A 16,363-nucleotide genomic window follows, 5' to 3' on the forward strand; every position below is an offset into this window, starting at 1 on the left:
ATTTTTTTTTTTTTTTTTGCTCAAACATGAGAATTCAAAAATAGTCCAGAAAGAAGACAGGCAGTCCCTAAGAAAGTATGAAATAAAAGTTTACAAACCTGAAGATCCTGCATGTTCAGACATGTTCCTTTCATCTTCAACGCAGCTTCCTCCTGAGAAGGAACACTTCTTATGATGTTTTCATTCAGGCAACCAAGCCTTACATTTCTTTGTTGCACTGTTCACATTTTGCACGCATACCTGTCTTACCCACAGGTAGAGGAACTTCATTATAATATTCCCAAACTGGGTCGCTCTTACGGCCTGTTGCCATTATAGGTTTTCCCTTCTAGTGAGAGAATGGTATGGTAGATCTCAAATCAATGAAGGCTACACTCAGAAAGACCTCAAGACGTCTGGAACATGCTGCTTAAACAGTTTCACTTTTGTTTCTACTGCCTGTCCCTCTCTTCTCACATTTATCTCCAGACTTCTTCTCCTTATCCAGATCTATTCCACCCCCAACAATCTTCTATTCATTGAACTTTTTGAAACTTTGCTCTTTGAGAGAGAGGTAAGGGATTGACTCTGTGTACCCACATTTGCAGAGAGACGATTGGGTTGAGGTCTATTATTTCTCACCTCTATTTATTTTATTTATTTAAAAACGTTTTTGCTATTAACAAGCATGTTCTCTCCAGAGACACAAATCCACAGTTTGAGAAATGCAAAACTAAGCATCTCTGATTGTATCTTCTAGACTGAGCACTGAGTCATTGGGTAGATAGAAAGATTAACCTAAATAATCTATACAGAAGCCCCTGGAACCTCATAAGATTGGGTCCCTAATCCATGAACTATTGGAACTCATTTACAGAACTTTTCTTAAAGATTACATTAATATATTGTCTCATACTATAGAATTAGCATTTATAATCCCTATTCCATGATGAGATATCTTTGAGCTATAATGTATCTTTAGATCAGATTTTTTTGATATAATGCTTTTGAGGAAAAAAAGCCTATTTTTTTATTCATTTTTTTTTAAAAATCATTGATTTGTATCCACCCTGAAAGCAGAGAAAACTTTGAAAATTTGTGTAAAATCTCTACAGGTCTGTGTAGTATGTCCCCCCATTTTTTATTTGAAATCCTAACTACCTTTTACCTATGCCTACAGCGAACACTGCTGGGGCTTAACACTTGGCCTGGACTAGTCCTCATAGAGATTTATTGCCTTTGTGTGGGAGAGTGACAAAGATATGTGACCATCTGAGGAATCAGCTGCACTATTAATGCATGCACAGCTAGTTTAAAGGGGCAGTGTTTGCCTCAAGGAACTTGCAAGCTGTTCTGGCAAAGTCAGTGGTGCTTGTAAATTCCACAAGACAAGCTCTTTCTCCTCTTAATTTAGAAAATATTTTACCAATTGTTTCTATTTCATGCTGGTGGATGGTAATTTCTGAACAAATACACTGTGATTGCTTCAGTAGATTATAACTCTTTGTAATTAAAGGTATAATATGACTAAGAGGTAGGTGGTAATTGTCAAGCAGACAAGGGAAAGGAAAAACAAGGATAGTAGCATTTTTAACATGGTGTACAATAATGTATTGATTTTAATTCCATTAGATGTAAGTAATGCAGACGTTTAGAAGGCTTGGTAAGAGGTTTTTAAAGATACAGCCACTGGGAAACAGAGGCTTAATTCAACAATGTTAATGGAACATTAAGTTTCTACAGTTGAACCCAGTGAAACAATACAAAAGCTACCATATATAGTACCAGCAACACTAACTCAGTTGCATTGTTTGGATTTACTACTCTTTCTCCTTGGATAGTGTGTAGCTTTACATTACTGTTTTCTGTAAAATGTATCTCATTAAAATATGCAGGTTGTGCCATGGGCAGTAGAACAGTTTTTATAGTGGGGGGTGCTGAAAGCAGAAACCATGTATTTCGTTGTTGTTACTACTTGAAGCCAGGGGTGCTACCGCACCTGCAGCATGCCTGAGTTGTACAACATGACCAAGCAAATGTGGCTGTTTGGTTTGTTTGTTACCACCTTCTCTTTTGCATTTCTTGGCTTTCTTTGCCCTGGTCTACACTTGGGGGGGGGGGGGGAGTCGATGTAAGGTATGTAACTTCAGCTATGAGAATAGCGTTGATGAAGTTGATGTACCTAGATTGACTTACTGCAAGCGTCTTCATGGCGGTGAGTTGACTGCCACCGCTCCCCCGTTGACTCCACTTGCACCTCTCGTGGCGCTGGAGTTCTGGAGTCGACGGGAGAGCACTCAGGGATCGATTTATCGCGTCTAGACTAGACACGATAAATCGACCCCGATATATCGATCACTATCCGGTGGGCAGTGCACACCTATCCTTTGTGGGGTTTTAGTATGCTGGAGTGTGGGGATTGGTTGTTTTTTAGGGATATTAAGTAGATTTTCTCCTTATTACGCTTTTGACCCTGCTCAAGGGAATGTGTCTTCCTCCTTTTCTTCTCTCCCTTTCCCGTGGCCAAACAAATGTACACGATCTTCAGACAAAAGACGTAATGAGACCCACCCACCCCGCGGAGCAGGGCAGGGGGACCTCTCAGACCAGGAAATGAATGAATTCCTCTGACCATGATCTTTGATCTCTGCTTGATCAGGCTATTCTGAGGAGAAGTTTGAAACCAACCTGCACCATACTACCTTTGATGAAGAGAGAGCACAAAAACAATCTGGAGTTCTTCCTGACACATGTTGGAAAGATCTACCTAACTGGGTAAGGAGCTGTTGAGAGCAGAGAGTTTGCGTCCCATCCTTTGGTATGTACCTTTTGAGAGGGATTGAGCCAGCCCCTTAGTTACCCTGTAAAAGGACTTAGGGAACATGTCTCTGCTATAGTCATGTTGTTGCTATTAAGAGATGTCCCACAGTCGGACCTAAGACTATATTGCAAAGAAAATGATACTGTTGGGGTAGATAAATTCTGAGGACTCCTGGAACTGGAGGTTAGACTACTTCCTGGATACAAGCGTTGCCTCTCGTGGATTGCTGGTGCTATAATTGCAAATCTGACTGTTGCTGGTGTACTCTGGTGCTAGGTTTGCTGTCGGCCTTTCTCTAGGAATCCCACAGACTTATAACTTCTGACCACTGTCAGTATTAAAATCACTAAATTTTCTTGACCTTTGTCTTTCCAGAATAAATGTTCTCTCAAATAATGTGTTCCCAACTGTTGAATATCCTGCCCCAGTGGGAACCCCATTAATATCTCCTTACATCTTGTGGGACCACAGCCAGACTTGGGATGTCCCAAAAGCTGAAGACTTTCCCACGGGCTCTGGGGGATCTTCATCAGCATCAGTCTATAATATTGGTGCGTACCAGTCTTCCTCACTTCTACGTCAGTTTCTCTTGTTCCCAAAATGGGAATGCAAAGTCCTCTAAGCGGCATCTCCAAAGCCTCCTATGAAGAGGGTGTGCTAACTTTGTGGCTGGAACTGCTCTTGAGGTTAGAAATGAAGTGATCTGAACAAAGATCACTTTGGGGGGTTGGCCTGGTTCAGAACAATAGCAGCTTTGACACCTCTATGTGGCCAGGAGGGTTGTGAGGAAATTCCTGGAAATTCTTACCTTGCTCTGAAGTCTTCATTTCCTGGGAGTTCTAAAGGAATTTTTGTTCTTTCTTGTTTAACTGGCAGATATGGATTCTGAATCCTCCGATTATTACTTGGTTGGTCACTGCATTGATGGCAGAGTCCTGTATCCAGCAACTGGGTACCTGGTGCTAGCCTGGCGAACTCTGGCCAGGTCTCTGGGGATTACCATGGAACAAATGCCTGTTATTTTTGAAGAGGTTACAATCCATCAGGCAACAATCCTTTCCAAGAAAGGTGAGGGAGAGGTTGCATCTGGGGTCTCAAGCCTGAATAGTAAAGATTGGGAAAGATGGGCAGAAGGGAAGAGTGCATGGCAGTGGGGAGGGAGAAGGAAACAAATACATTACACTTCACCTTACCCTGTTATACATCCTGAAGTGGGATATCATGTTGTCTTCTGTTCCATGTTGTGCATAGTAGGGCAGAAGGTAGCGTGAAAAGCAGGAGATTCCAGGGAATTTGGGACAATTAGTGGAGGGAGTGCATGAGGAAGAACATGGGAGGGAAGGGTCTCCCTAACACATGTTTCAGCAATCTCTGGGTTTGTTTGCAGGTTCAACACAGCTGGAGGTGAGACTCCTGCCTGCTTCCCACTGTTTTGAAGTGTCCTGGAATGGAAACCTGGCTGTAAGTGGTAAGTGGATAATTCTGGCTGTCCTGGCCTACTGTGAAGAGTCCCATGCTGTATATGTCTGAACACTGACTGCTCTTGTTCTCTATACTGTGTCTGTCAGGGAAAATTTGCCTTTTGGAAGAAACTGCTCTAAATAATTTCCGTAACCAGCAAGTTGACTTGGAGACCCAGCCAAACATGAGACCCAAATTCAGTCTGTCCAAGGCAGATATTTACAAAGCGCTTCGTCTGCGTGGTTATGATTATGGGCCAACGTTCCAGGGACTTTTAGAATCGAACAATGAAGGTGTGTCTTTCCTATAGAAAGATAATCAAGGAAGTTGTATGACTAATGGTGTGAATGAATGTTATCCGTTTGTTAAAGTGACTGTATTTAAAGTGTCATGGAGTGGGCATGCCTATATGCATGCCAGGATAAGAATATTTTAACTGTATTGATGGAGCAGTGAGGAGGCTGGTCTCTCCTGGGCAGGGCAGGCATGCAGTGGCATTCGCAGGTATAGTTGTGTGGAGCAGAGCCTGTGCAGTTGATGAACAGAGATCTTATTTTTCTCATTTTATCTGGCTTTGAAGCAGATATTCTCCTATCTCTGCTGGGTGAAAGAGTACTGATGGGGCTTATTCTTCTCTTCCCCAGGGAACACAGGAAAAGTCCTGTGGAATGGGAACTGGGTAACTTTCCTTGACACCTTGCTACAGATGATCATCTTGGGTGAGACAGGTCACAGCCTCCGCTTACCAACTAGAATACGCTCTGTGTGCATTGATCCGTCACTACACCAAGAGCGAGTGCACAAATACAAGGATGATACTGAAGGTAATGAATCCTCTTCCACAACTGGAATTTTCCCAGCTTCTTTATGGCTCTCCAAATGACCTGAAGCAGCTTCATCTGCCCAAAATAGTAAGAGAGACTTGTAAGACTTATGGGTTTCCAAGCCACTCTGCTATTCCTTCTACTGTGCACTTTGACACAGGACCTACTCTCTCTGACCATATTAAACACGGCAATGCCTCTTCATATGACACTTTCAACATTTTATCTGCATGTTCTCTTCTTGCCTTGCAGCTTTTGATGTTGTTGTTGACTGTTGCCTCAATAACATCATGGCAGGAGGTGTTCGGATCTCTGGGCTCCATGCTACTGCGGCACCTCGGCGACAGCAGGAACAGAGACCTCCAACTCTGGAAAAATTTTGCTTTGTGCCCTATATTGAGAGTGATTGTTTGTCTTCAGAGGCCCATCTTTGTGCCCATTTGGAACATTGCAAAGGTAAAGGGATTTCAGTAGCACTTTATAACATGATGGTGAGCAGGTATCAAGGGCTCTCTGTGAGGTTAGAGTATGTGCCTGCACAGCCTCTTGGAATCTTTGCCTGGAGAACAGCATGGACTTGTCTTCCTCAGTAGAAGCAGGGACAGGTCCAGATTGCTCTAGCCTTGACATGCACACTGTGGCTGTGATTCATTCCACTGGCAAAAGCCAGCTGTGGCCCATTGCAGCAGAAAGTCTTCCCAAAGCAGAGTCACAGTGGAACGACTGCTGGGAGACCAGCCGACTGACCAACCCAGCCCTTTGGGCACCAAGGAGATGGGCTGATTCAGCATTTCTCCAAGACATCCTCAACCGGCAGGGCTTCAAAGGAGTCCCAGCTGGAATTTTATAAGATTCCCAGAGTTGGGTGGAGGTGGCGGTATACCTCCCCCTTCCACAGGGTTGAATGGTAGTTGCTGCAGTTGTCCTTGAAGGTGCACAAGGGTGTATATTAACCCTCAATACCTCTGGGAGGAGTCTAGCCCAATCACTTTTCAAATATTGGCAGGTGACTTATTACAACCCATCTTAATGCAGATTTGCTTCTTGTGCCTGCAAAGAGGGTTAGGTGCGTTTATTCATACGTTCCCACCTAAACCACAAACATACTCTTCTGACCATAACCAAGGAGGGTACAGCTCCAGGAGGTATTGAGCACATGTGTTGGAACTGTTTTTATACTTTTGTTCCTGGAGAAATCTACTGAGGATACTCATAGCATAGCAGACTATTAAGGGGTGGGATGGAGACCCAGGGAGGACAGCCCTACCCCTTCTCCTGGAATATTTCTACAAAAGGCAAAAACCTTGTTCTTCAGGAATATTTCTGAGCCCCAGGGAAGGTGTTCCTGGCATGGCTGATCTAGCAGCGTCCAGAGACCGTGATCTTTTGTCTTCTGGGCAAGGAAACTGATCTGATATTCAAATTGTTGGTGGGATTTTTAACAAGGGTCTCTGGGAGCTCGTAGAAGTTCTTGCCAGGACTTCCCTGATTTGCATCCTTCTCATCTCTCCCCTTTTCCCTTTTTGCCCCTTCCTTTTACTGTAACTTAGTCTCTTTCTCTTTGCAATCTTGAGTACCTCCCCCACACCCCAAAAGAATCTCCCAAAACACAGGAATTTAAGTAAATAAACACGTGGCACAAACATGCCACATATTTGTCATGAGCTCTACTTCTTTGTCTTAACTCCTGTCACTAAGGGGTCACATCTGTGGGGGTTTTTCGTCTCTTGGACTGTCTTACTATGTGTTTGTACAGAGCCTACCTCAATGAGCCCTATCTTGATTGGCTGCTACCACAATACATATCAGCAATAAAAATGAGCTCCTATTTGGAAATGGTTTATGTAACTGGGTTGTATGGATTACATACTTGGACCACACAGTAACCAAGACCCATGGCTAACATTTGTGGGAAGTAATGAGTGATGCTGTCCTCCAGCAGTTCTGCTTGCCATGCTTATTTGGAACAGGAAGCCTCTACAGGACTGGAAGAAGAGGAAGACCTGTGTAAGGAACTGATTTTTCTCCTCCTCCTGTGCTCTAGGTCTGATTTGCAAATTACAGGAGAAAGTAGCATTCCATGGAGTCAAACTGGCCATCCCAGGGCTAGAGAGAGTGGGGGCCTTTGGAGAGACTGTGTCCATGCAGAAGGGCCTCCTCCACATCCTTTCTGAAATCTGTCGTCTGGAACTGAATGGAAACCTGTATTCAGAGCTAGAACAGATTGTTACTCGGGAGAAGGTGCATCTCCAGGATGATCCCCTACTCAGTGCCTTGCTAGATTCTCCTGAGCTGAAGGCTTGTGTGGATATAGCACTGGAGAACATTACCAGTCACAGGATGAAGATAGTGGAGGTTAGTTGGGACCCCAGGATGAGAAACTATAGACTGAATCTCTAAGAGGCTTTGAAATCTCAACAGTTTTTCTTCTCTCGTCATAATGTGCTAACAATATCCAGGATTTTCATCTTATTCCCTCTTTCTTTCCTTGCAGGCTCTGGCAGGAGATGGACGTCTGTTCTCTCGTGTTACTGGTCTCCTAAATACTCAGCCCATGCTACAACTGGACTACACTGCCACTGACCGAGCCCCAGAAACCCTTCCGGTCGACGAAAGCCAGCTGCAGGAAACTGGTGTTTCCATTGCCCAGTGGGATCCTATCAGCCCTCCTCCTGGACACCTGACCAGTGCTGACCTGCTGGTGTGCAACTGCTCAGTGAGCATTTTTGAGAACCCAGCAGAGATTCTCTCCAACTTAACAGCCACAGTGAAAGAAGGAGGGTTTGTTTTACTGCACACCCTTCTCAAAGGAGAAACACTTGGAGAAATCATCAGTTTCCTTACATCTCCAGATCTTCAGCAGAGAGGCCTCTTGGCTCAGGTAAACAGTTGGCCTTTCCAAACTCTTTTGATGTTTGCTCTACAGTTAGCCCTAGACTCCACTTTGTTGCATACAGAATCTCAGGCAGTTCATTTCATTGAATGGCTGCTCCATCCTATCTTGTCCCTTCTCAGGAATGTATAGAAATATTCCTAGTCAGCAGAGATAAGTTCTGAATCCATCTGTGCTGCACAAGTAGGGAAGTCAATTCAGGTGAGTTTAGGTCAAAATTTCTTTCATAATGTATTTCAGGTGACCAGTTTTAGTTCATATGGATCTCCATATAAAAACATACTCCATCTGCAAACTAGTTGCTCTAGTCTGTTTGCTGTATTATCATAGAATCATAGAATCATAGAATATCAGGGTTGGAAGGGACCTCAGGAGGTCATCTAGTCCAACCGCCTGCTCAAAGCAGGACTAATCCCCAATTTTTGCCCCAGATCCCAAATGGCCCCCTCAAGGATTGAACTCACAACCCTGGGTTTAGCAGGCCAATGCTCAAACCACTGAGCTATCATGGGGGCTCTGAGTTAAAGGTGCATTTGTTCTATTTTCTTCCTGCTCTTGAAATGCTGAAGGCAATGGGTTCCGCTTCTGGGAAAGCGAGAATGTGTCTCAATGCTTTGCAGGGACTCCACTGGCTAACCTCGGGTGGTGTCTGATGGGCTCCAAAGAGAGCCATGGACAAGAAGAGTATCCTTATAGCACAGCCAGGCCTTAACGAATTACAGTAGCTGTTTACATGGTGTGTCGCTCTCCCTGTGGGGGTCCCAGAATGCTTCATAAATACAGGAAGATCCTTCATCCAGTCCTGATACTTGAATGGAACATAGCAGCGACTCAGTAGTCCTCCACAACACTTCTTTTTAGGACAGGAAGTGAAAAAGAATTCTATAACCCATTGAAACGGCAAATGGAAATAAGGGAGGTAAATATAATCCCTGGAGTTGGAATGTAGCTGAGACACTGATTCTTACAGCCCAACTCTCTTGCAAAAAGTCCTCTGAGATGATTAATGAGCATGAGCTTTTGTTTTGCGTTTTACCCAAAGGATGAGGGAATGTTGCAAGCTCAGAACCTTCTTTACTAAAGATTAGACTTTATCATAACAATGTTTTTGTCAACCAGGAATATAAAGTGTGTGAATCTGAGTTTATAACCCAATTCTCTCCTACAATTATGGGAGGTCTGTCTTGATGGTAACAAATTCACCGAGTAAGATCCTTCCCTCATGTATACAGTCAGTCCCACTGGAATTAACAGTGCAGCATTGGATGTAGTGAATGCAGAATTTGGCATGTTGCAATCACTAGACTTCTTCAGTAATTTTTCTCTAAGCAGTTATTAAAAGGAGGTATTATGATATCAAAGTTACTCAACTGTCCTTGTGTCTGTAAGTCGCTTTTTTCCCTGTTGATTTATAACTTCCTTTAAGTCTTTTATCCTGTCAGAACCCTAGGGTGGCAAAAGGTAAGTGCTATAGCTGAGTGACACCTGGCACCTGATACCTGTGAAAGAAAATGTGGGTTTCCCAAGTGACACTCTGCATGATTTAAAGTACTCTTGAAACTTTTGAATTATTTTTTTTCTGTTTCCAGTCCCTTTCATGCTCATGTCAGAATATGCTGTAGAACTGTACGTGCCTCTGGACCTGTCACAGCTGAAGAGCATTTCATTTTCCTCTTTTGCTGCAATGTCACTTGCTTCTAGACAATACTGAAAATGTTGCAGCCACCTCCTCCTGTTCTCTGCCAGCTTCCCTTCCAGATGGAGGGACTCAGGTTGATGTGTCCACTCTACTTTTTGTTGTTGTTGAAGATTTAATTTACTTATGACAGCCAGAAGTGCTGAAAAAAGAACTCTGTATTTCTTGGCCCCAGGCCCCTGTGGTTGGGTCCTCTGATGGTGTCACTAGAGTAGATATGGGGACAGAGTAGACAACAAGGTTTGCTACAGGGATTGGTTCCTGGGTTAGTATTTCTGTGGTGTGGTATGTAGTTGCTGGTGAGTATTTGCTTCAGGTTGGGGGGCTGTCTGTAAGCGACACCATCAGAGGACCCAACCACATCAGCCACACCATCAGAGACTCATTCACCTGCATGTCTACTAATGTGATATATGCTGTCATGTGCCAGCAATGCCCCTCTGCCATGGACATTGGCCAAACCGGACAGTCCCTATGTAAAAGAATAAATGGACACAAATCGGACATCAGGAATGCTAATACACACAAGCCAGTGGGAGAACACTTCAATCTTCCTGGACATTCTAAAAACAGATTTGAAAGTAGCTATACTTGAACAAAAAAGCTTCAGAAACAGACTTCAAAGAGAAACAGCAGAATTAAAATTCATTTGCAAATTTAACACCATTAATTTGGGCTTGACTAGGGACTGGGAGTGGCTGGCTCATTACAGAAGCAGCTTTGCTTCTCCTGCAATTGACACCACCTCATCTGTTGTTGGGAGTGGACTACATCCACCCTGATCAGATAGGCCCTCTCAGCACTGGTTCTCCACTTGTGAGGTAACTCCCTTCTCTTCATGTGTCAGTATAGTTATGTCTGCCTTTGTGATTTTCACGCCATGCATCTGAAGAAGTGAGGTTTTTACCCACAAAAGTTTATGCTGAAATAAATCTGTTTGTTAGTCTTTAAGGTGCCACCGGACTCCTTGTTGTTTTTGTGGATACAGACTAACACGGCTACTCCCGATACTTGACAACAAATAAAAATGAGTATCTTTGACAATTTGGGGAGCTGCTGAGGTGGAAGTAGTGACTTGTTGTGACTATTAGAAGTCCTGTGTAAAACTCTATAATAGTCTTACCATAGTTAGTATTTATCAGACTGACCTGGGGAGGAAATAACCAAGTTGATTCATAGGATCTCTGGCAAAAGCTTACCCCATGTATAGAAAGAAGAGGATAGGACCAGCTGATGATCTCCACTGAGGAGATGTTGTACACAGTAGAAGTCTAGTTTGCAATTCTAATCTTTCCTGACCATTTGCCAATAATTTTCATCTTTCTTGGCTTGGCAGGCAGAATGGGAGGATTTATTTAGCAAGACCTTGTTGAATCTGGTTGCTGTGAAGAGATCGTTTTTTGGCTCAGCCATCTTCCTGTGCCGCCAGCAGGCTTCTGCCAAGATCCCTATTTTCCTACCTGTAGAGGAGACCCATTACAAGTGGGTGGAATCTTTAAAGGTGAGAGTTCCTGTGTATGGAGTTGGCTACACGTCTCTCCTATTTCCAGGCCTTTCATACAGTAGACAAGAAGCCTTGGAAACAGGGTGTCTATGCTTCACAAAGCCCTTTCCCTGTGTATAGGGAAACCAGAGAGTTTTTCAACCATCTCTTATGGAAATAAGAACCCTTTCCTTTTCTATGAAGCCTAATCAGCCTGGCTGGGATTTCTCTTGTAGATGATCTTAGCTGATACATCTGAGCAGCCTGTGTGTCTGACTGCTACCAGCTGTGGGAATTCAGGAATTGTGGGAATGGTGAACTGTCTACGCCAGGAACCAGGGGGCCACAGGATCAGGTACAAAAATGCAATATTTAGTCACAATTGGAGAGGAGACTATCTTCCATCAGTTTCTTCAACACATGACAGGCAAGCAAGTAAAATGACAATTGTGGATTGAATATTTGTATTCTCTCTAGATGCCTGTTTGTTTCCAACCTGAATTCCTCCTCGGCCATCCCTCTCACAAGCCCTTCTGCCAGGGAGATGCAGAAAATCCTACAGGGAGACTTGGTGATGAATGTGTATCGTGATGGAAAGTGGGGCTCCTTCAGACACTTTCTGTTGCAGCAAGGTGACTTTTATGATCAAGGCAGCATTTCCTCCCACAGGTCTTAGAGTAATTTGAGGAGGTACTTTTCTTTTCTTTTATCTTTTATTGGCCCAAGGATTTACTCCACTGATGTCCTGGTGGTACCTTTGGGCAATCACTATCCCAATTCCATGACAGGAGAGTGCCATGTGCCAGTGTCACCACGTAGAATGAGTTATTTTGTAGTGTTCAGGTGAGATTACAGGGAGAGGAAGGTCTTGGGTGGGGCGAATGGGAGGAACTGGCTAACTACAAATGGAAAATTTCCCCTCACCCATGTGTGGCTCCTATTCCTTGTCTGTTCCATAGTATGCATGCTATTCTTGCTGCACAAGGAACCTCTTCCATCAAATGAATTGTCTTTGCCATGTTAGTGTGTGTAAAGCTCTCTCCCCTCAGAGAAGTCACTGGCTTTTCCTTGTTCTCCTGCAGCCCAGCCTCTGGAGTTGACAGACTATGCTTATGTGAATGTGCTGACTCGTGGGGACCTCTCATCCCTTCGCTGGATTGCCTCTCCACTTCGCCATTTCCACACCACCAATCCCAACATTCAACTCTGCAGGGTCTATTACGCATCTCTTAATTTCCGTGACGTTATGCTGGCTACAGGGAAGCTTTCTCCGGATGCTATCCCAGGTGAATGGGGAGATTGGGCCGTTTCCACAACTAAAATTATGTAAATAAGTTTCCAAGTGTGACAAGAACGTTCCAGTTTTACCATCACACTAGCTGTAAATCAGCCTTTTTTTCTTTGCTTATGCAAGGTTGATATTTGAAAATAAGAGGCATTTGTCTAAACCTAGAAATGGGTGCCAAGAACTCCTGAGCACTACTGCAGTGCCAATATCATTTGGCATTTATACAGTAACTGATTTAATGCTCATGGCTCACATATGAGGTGAGTATTACCCCTTTTCATAAAAGCAGAAACTGAGTTGGAGGTGAAGTGACTTGCCCAAAACCCCAAAAGGTGTCAGTTTAAGAACTAAGATTAGAATCTGGGAGTTCCTAGCTAACAGTCCTCCACTTGTGCTATAGATAGATAGACTGCCTCTTTGGCCTTGGGCAAATCACGTCAGCGCTCTGTGCCTTGGTTTCCCCACCTATGGCAGTTGGTTGTTAGGTGACTTAACTAGAGTGTCCCCAACCCAGTCTAGCCACCCTAAATGTGTCTATTCTTTGCCTAAATCAGAGTCTTAGTGTGAATCCTTCTTGTCTATAGATCAAGTGACTGACTTCCAGCGTGCCCAAAGGACCTAATGTTTGAGTTGAGAGGTTTTTTCCTCAGAGATGAGGGGAAAGATCCTGCAAACAAGATGAGATTTCAGTGCAGTTTCTCAAAAGAAAGCTAGAAGCTAAAATGACAGCATTGAGAATAGAAATTGAGATTTGTGGTGGTCAGCTTTTCCTAGAGCTGTGACTGGCAGTGCTTCTCAGCTTTCTGGGGAGTTTGTGGGAAGACAAAATAAGCCACTATGCTTAATGAGCTATGCAAGCAGGACACTAATTCCAGGATTTGGAGAGGTTTTCCATGGAGCTGGGGAGAGACCAGCATGAGGGGAACTCCAATCACAACTTCAGGGAGATCATTCTTGTTGGTGAATATTTGACCCGGAGGATTTTACAGGAGCAATTTCATTGCAATAATTTTATCCCTTTCTCAGGTAACTGGGCTCTACAGCAGTGCATGCTGGGAATGGAATTCTCAGGACGGGATCCCACTGGAAAACGGGTGATGGGATTGCTCCCAGCAAAAGGGCTGGCTACAGTGGTGGACTCTGACCAGAGGTTTTTGTGGGAGGTGCCAGAGAACTGGTAGGTCTCTTTGTTCTGTTTTTCCCACATGTTGATAAGGCTATACCCTGCAGTTGCCTGAAAGAAATTGAAGTTTCATTTGGGGATGATTATGGGGTGAGGAAAGAGTTTAACGTAAGGAACTGTAATTGGAGATGGAACACACTCTGCTTCTTTGATGTAGCAGAACTATTGTCCTGAGCCACAGGCCTGAGCTCTTGTCTTACTGACTGTGTGTCTTGTATCGACTTCCTCAACTGGCCTGTGCTGTTTGCATTCTATACATCACTTTTCCCACAGACACTGGAGTCCTGTATCTTGGTATCTGTCACTACGGTAGCTAAGCACCATTATTGAACTATAGTAGATTCTGCTCTTTGCCTCTCTCTGCTGCAGTAGCTTGGGTGTATCTACACTGGGGAGAAGGTTTAGTTTTGACTATCTGTTGCTGAAAGCTTTTGCCAAAATGATGAGACTTGCAGTATGCTCTTAAAACAGTTAAGTAAGCTGGGCTCAGTTTTACCTGCTCTGGTAGGCTGGCTTACAGTTGATGGCCCTCCACCAAGAATGTTTTGTCTTTGTTGTAATGGCTTCACCCTGGGCACTGCTAGCTGCATTGTGCCAGAAGAGTCTAGCTGTATCGGTGGGTGTGAATAGAGAGATGTAGTCAGGCCCTAAACTACTTAGGACTTTTTCAAGGAACAAGAGTGGGGCCTTCAGTTGGCAGTGAAGGTTAACTGGGAGTCAATGCAGAGTATGCATGTATTCCCATTAAAGAGGCACAGTGCTGCATTTTTGTACAAATTTGGAGTCTGTGTGGTCTCCACCCTCCGTCCCAGATGCAGGGAGTTGTTTCTTCCAGAACTGAAAATTCTTTATTTTCCTTTCTTTAGGACTCTGGAGGAGGCAGCCTCAGTGCCTGTGGTCTATGCCACTGCTTATTATGCTTTGGTTGTTCGAGGTGGTATGAAGAAGGGAGAGAGTGTACTCATTCACTCAGGCTCCGGGGGTGTGGGCCAGGCAGCCATTGCTATTGCACTGAGCATGGGCTGTCGTGTCTTTGCTACTGTAGGTAAGTAATGAAGTCCCATTTTCTGTGACTCACCTTCTGCATGGTTTCCTACCAGTTTGTATTTCTGAGAATGCTTGGAAAAGGAGACTAATTCAGCTGCTGGCCGCATGACTAAATCTGCCCCTTTCCTCCCTGCCACAAACAAATGCATACACTTGCCATGCACAAACACCCCTACCTCTGCATGGAGCATCACTATCTTCATTTAACTACTGTAAATCGAGAGTGACTCCAACAAAGTCAGTTACAAGGGTCTGAGAAGAAAATAAAGGCCCTGTATCTTTAGATATAGTAGCTTCTCTGAAATGTGACCAAAGAAAGTGTATGGCTTGGTTTGTCCCTCACTGTAATAAAGCCATCATTAACTTGCTAACAGGAACAAGACAGTAGCTATAAAACTACCCTTGTTCAAAGGATCTCCTGGTGTCAAGTCCCAGAGCTCTGTTACAGATGTCTGAGAGCTCCTCGGAGTTGCATCCTAGCGCTGTCCTGTTAGCAGAGGGCAGGGGAATGTATGATGTATGAGCCAAGGAGTGCTTGTGTCTCAGGAAAATAAAATGCTCCTCTGTTGTCAGGTTCTGTTGAGAAACGCGAGTATCTCCAAACAAGATTCCCTCAGCTGGATGCTAACAGCTTTGCTAGCTCCAGAAATACCTCTTTTGAGCAACATGTACTGCGTGTCACCAATGGGAAAGGTGAGTCCAAGGAATGGTGGATGGCAGAAGGGTTGCAGAGTTAGAAAGATCATGGCTAGAACTGGTTGTATAGATAAGGAAAAGTCCCTGAGAGTGTCAGGTTCTCTGCCAGGAATGAGCATGCTAAATGCTGTTACTGCTTTCTTGTAGGGGTCAACCTGGTATTAAACTCCTTGGCAGAAGAAAAGCTCCAGGCCAGTCTACGTTGCCTTGCTAGACATGGACGCTTCTTGGAAATAGGCAAATATGATCTGTCTAACAACAGCCCACTTGGTAAGATATATTGCATCAGGAAACATCTAGCCTTAGCTGGACTATATCCATATCCCACAATATGAACGTTGTCAGAGCTTTAAAAGGCATGTGTACCAAGCAAAACCATTAACTTTGCAATGATACATTCATCACTGATCATTTATCAATTTTTTCCAACAAGTACCTTCATGCAAACTCCTGTGCCGTGATTCTTGCATGGGAGAAGCTCCCCATAAATATGTGTAAAGCCACAAAGTTATCCTTCTTAAAGTCCTCTTTTTAAAACCAACCTGTGCCATAATGCCTACAAAATACTTGACAGTGGTTAGGCCACTGGTGTGATATGACCATTGCTTATTACACAGTCCTAATTATCTCTGTACAGTGTAGCTCCCCTGTATGTTTGTATCCATTTATTTCTCATCATTATATTTGGATTCTAAGCTCTTTAGGGCAGGGATGTTCTATTCATCAGATGTTTTTACAGGGCCTACCACAGTGAGCCCCAATCAGGGCCCTCTAGGCATTACTGCAATACTAACAGTAAAAACAGGTTTATAACTATGACGGAGTTGGCGTATATGTGTTAGGTCAAGTCTTAACATCATCCTTAATGATCTTGAAGATCATTTATAAACTGTAAATAACATGTTAATGAAACTTACCAATGATGTTAAATTAGGAGGCGCTGCAAACACAAGTGAGGACAGAAATGATCCAAAGGGACCTAGAGACATTAG

The 16,363-nt window shown here is 43.8% G+C and overlaps 1 protein-coding gene across 2 annotated transcripts in view; it reads left to right on the top strand.

The window, feature by feature from the left end:
• FASN (fatty acid synthase) overlaps positions 1 to 16,363 on the top strand; it is an 86,884-nt gene that overhangs the window by 37,380 nt on the left and 33,141 nt on the right. For both annotated transcript variants that reach the window (XM_077833001.1, XM_077833002.1), the window contains 17 exons: positions 2,639 to 2,754; positions 3,176 to 3,351; positions 3,677 to 3,868; positions 4,188 to 4,268; positions 4,369 to 4,554; positions 4,906 to 5,085; positions 5,338 to 5,541; positions 7,130 to 7,440; positions 7,580 to 7,966; positions 11,011 to 11,175; positions 11,394 to 11,512; positions 11,635 to 11,789; positions 12,240 to 12,443; positions 13,472 to 13,622; positions 14,495 to 14,673; positions 15,249 to 15,368; positions 15,519 to 15,641. In XM_077833001.1, the coding sequence (XP_077689127.1) occupies positions 2,639 to 2,754; positions 3,176 to 3,351; positions 3,677 to 3,868; positions 4,188 to 4,268; positions 4,369 to 4,554; positions 4,906 to 5,085; positions 5,338 to 5,541; positions 7,130 to 7,440; positions 7,580 to 7,966; positions 11,011 to 11,175; positions 11,394 to 11,512; positions 11,635 to 11,789; positions 12,240 to 12,443; positions 13,472 to 13,622; positions 14,495 to 14,673; positions 15,249 to 15,368; positions 15,519 to 15,641 (3,049 nt within the window). The remainder of the gene's footprint in view (positions 1 to 2,638; positions 2,755 to 3,175; positions 3,352 to 3,676; positions 3,869 to 4,187; positions 4,269 to 4,368; positions 4,555 to 4,905; positions 5,086 to 5,337; positions 5,542 to 7,129; positions 7,441 to 7,579; positions 7,967 to 11,010; positions 11,176 to 11,393; positions 11,513 to 11,634; positions 11,790 to 12,239; positions 12,444 to 13,471; positions 13,623 to 14,494; positions 14,674 to 15,248; positions 15,369 to 15,518; positions 15,642 to 16,363) is intronic.

Source organism: Eretmochelys imbricata, chromosome 14 (genome assembly GCF_965152235.1).
Source record: "Eretmochelys imbricata isolate rEreImb1 chromosome 14, rEreImb1.hap1, whole genome shotgun sequence".
Taxonomy (NCBI): domain Eukaryota; kingdom Metazoa; phylum Chordata; order Testudines; family Cheloniidae; genus Eretmochelys; species Eretmochelys imbricata.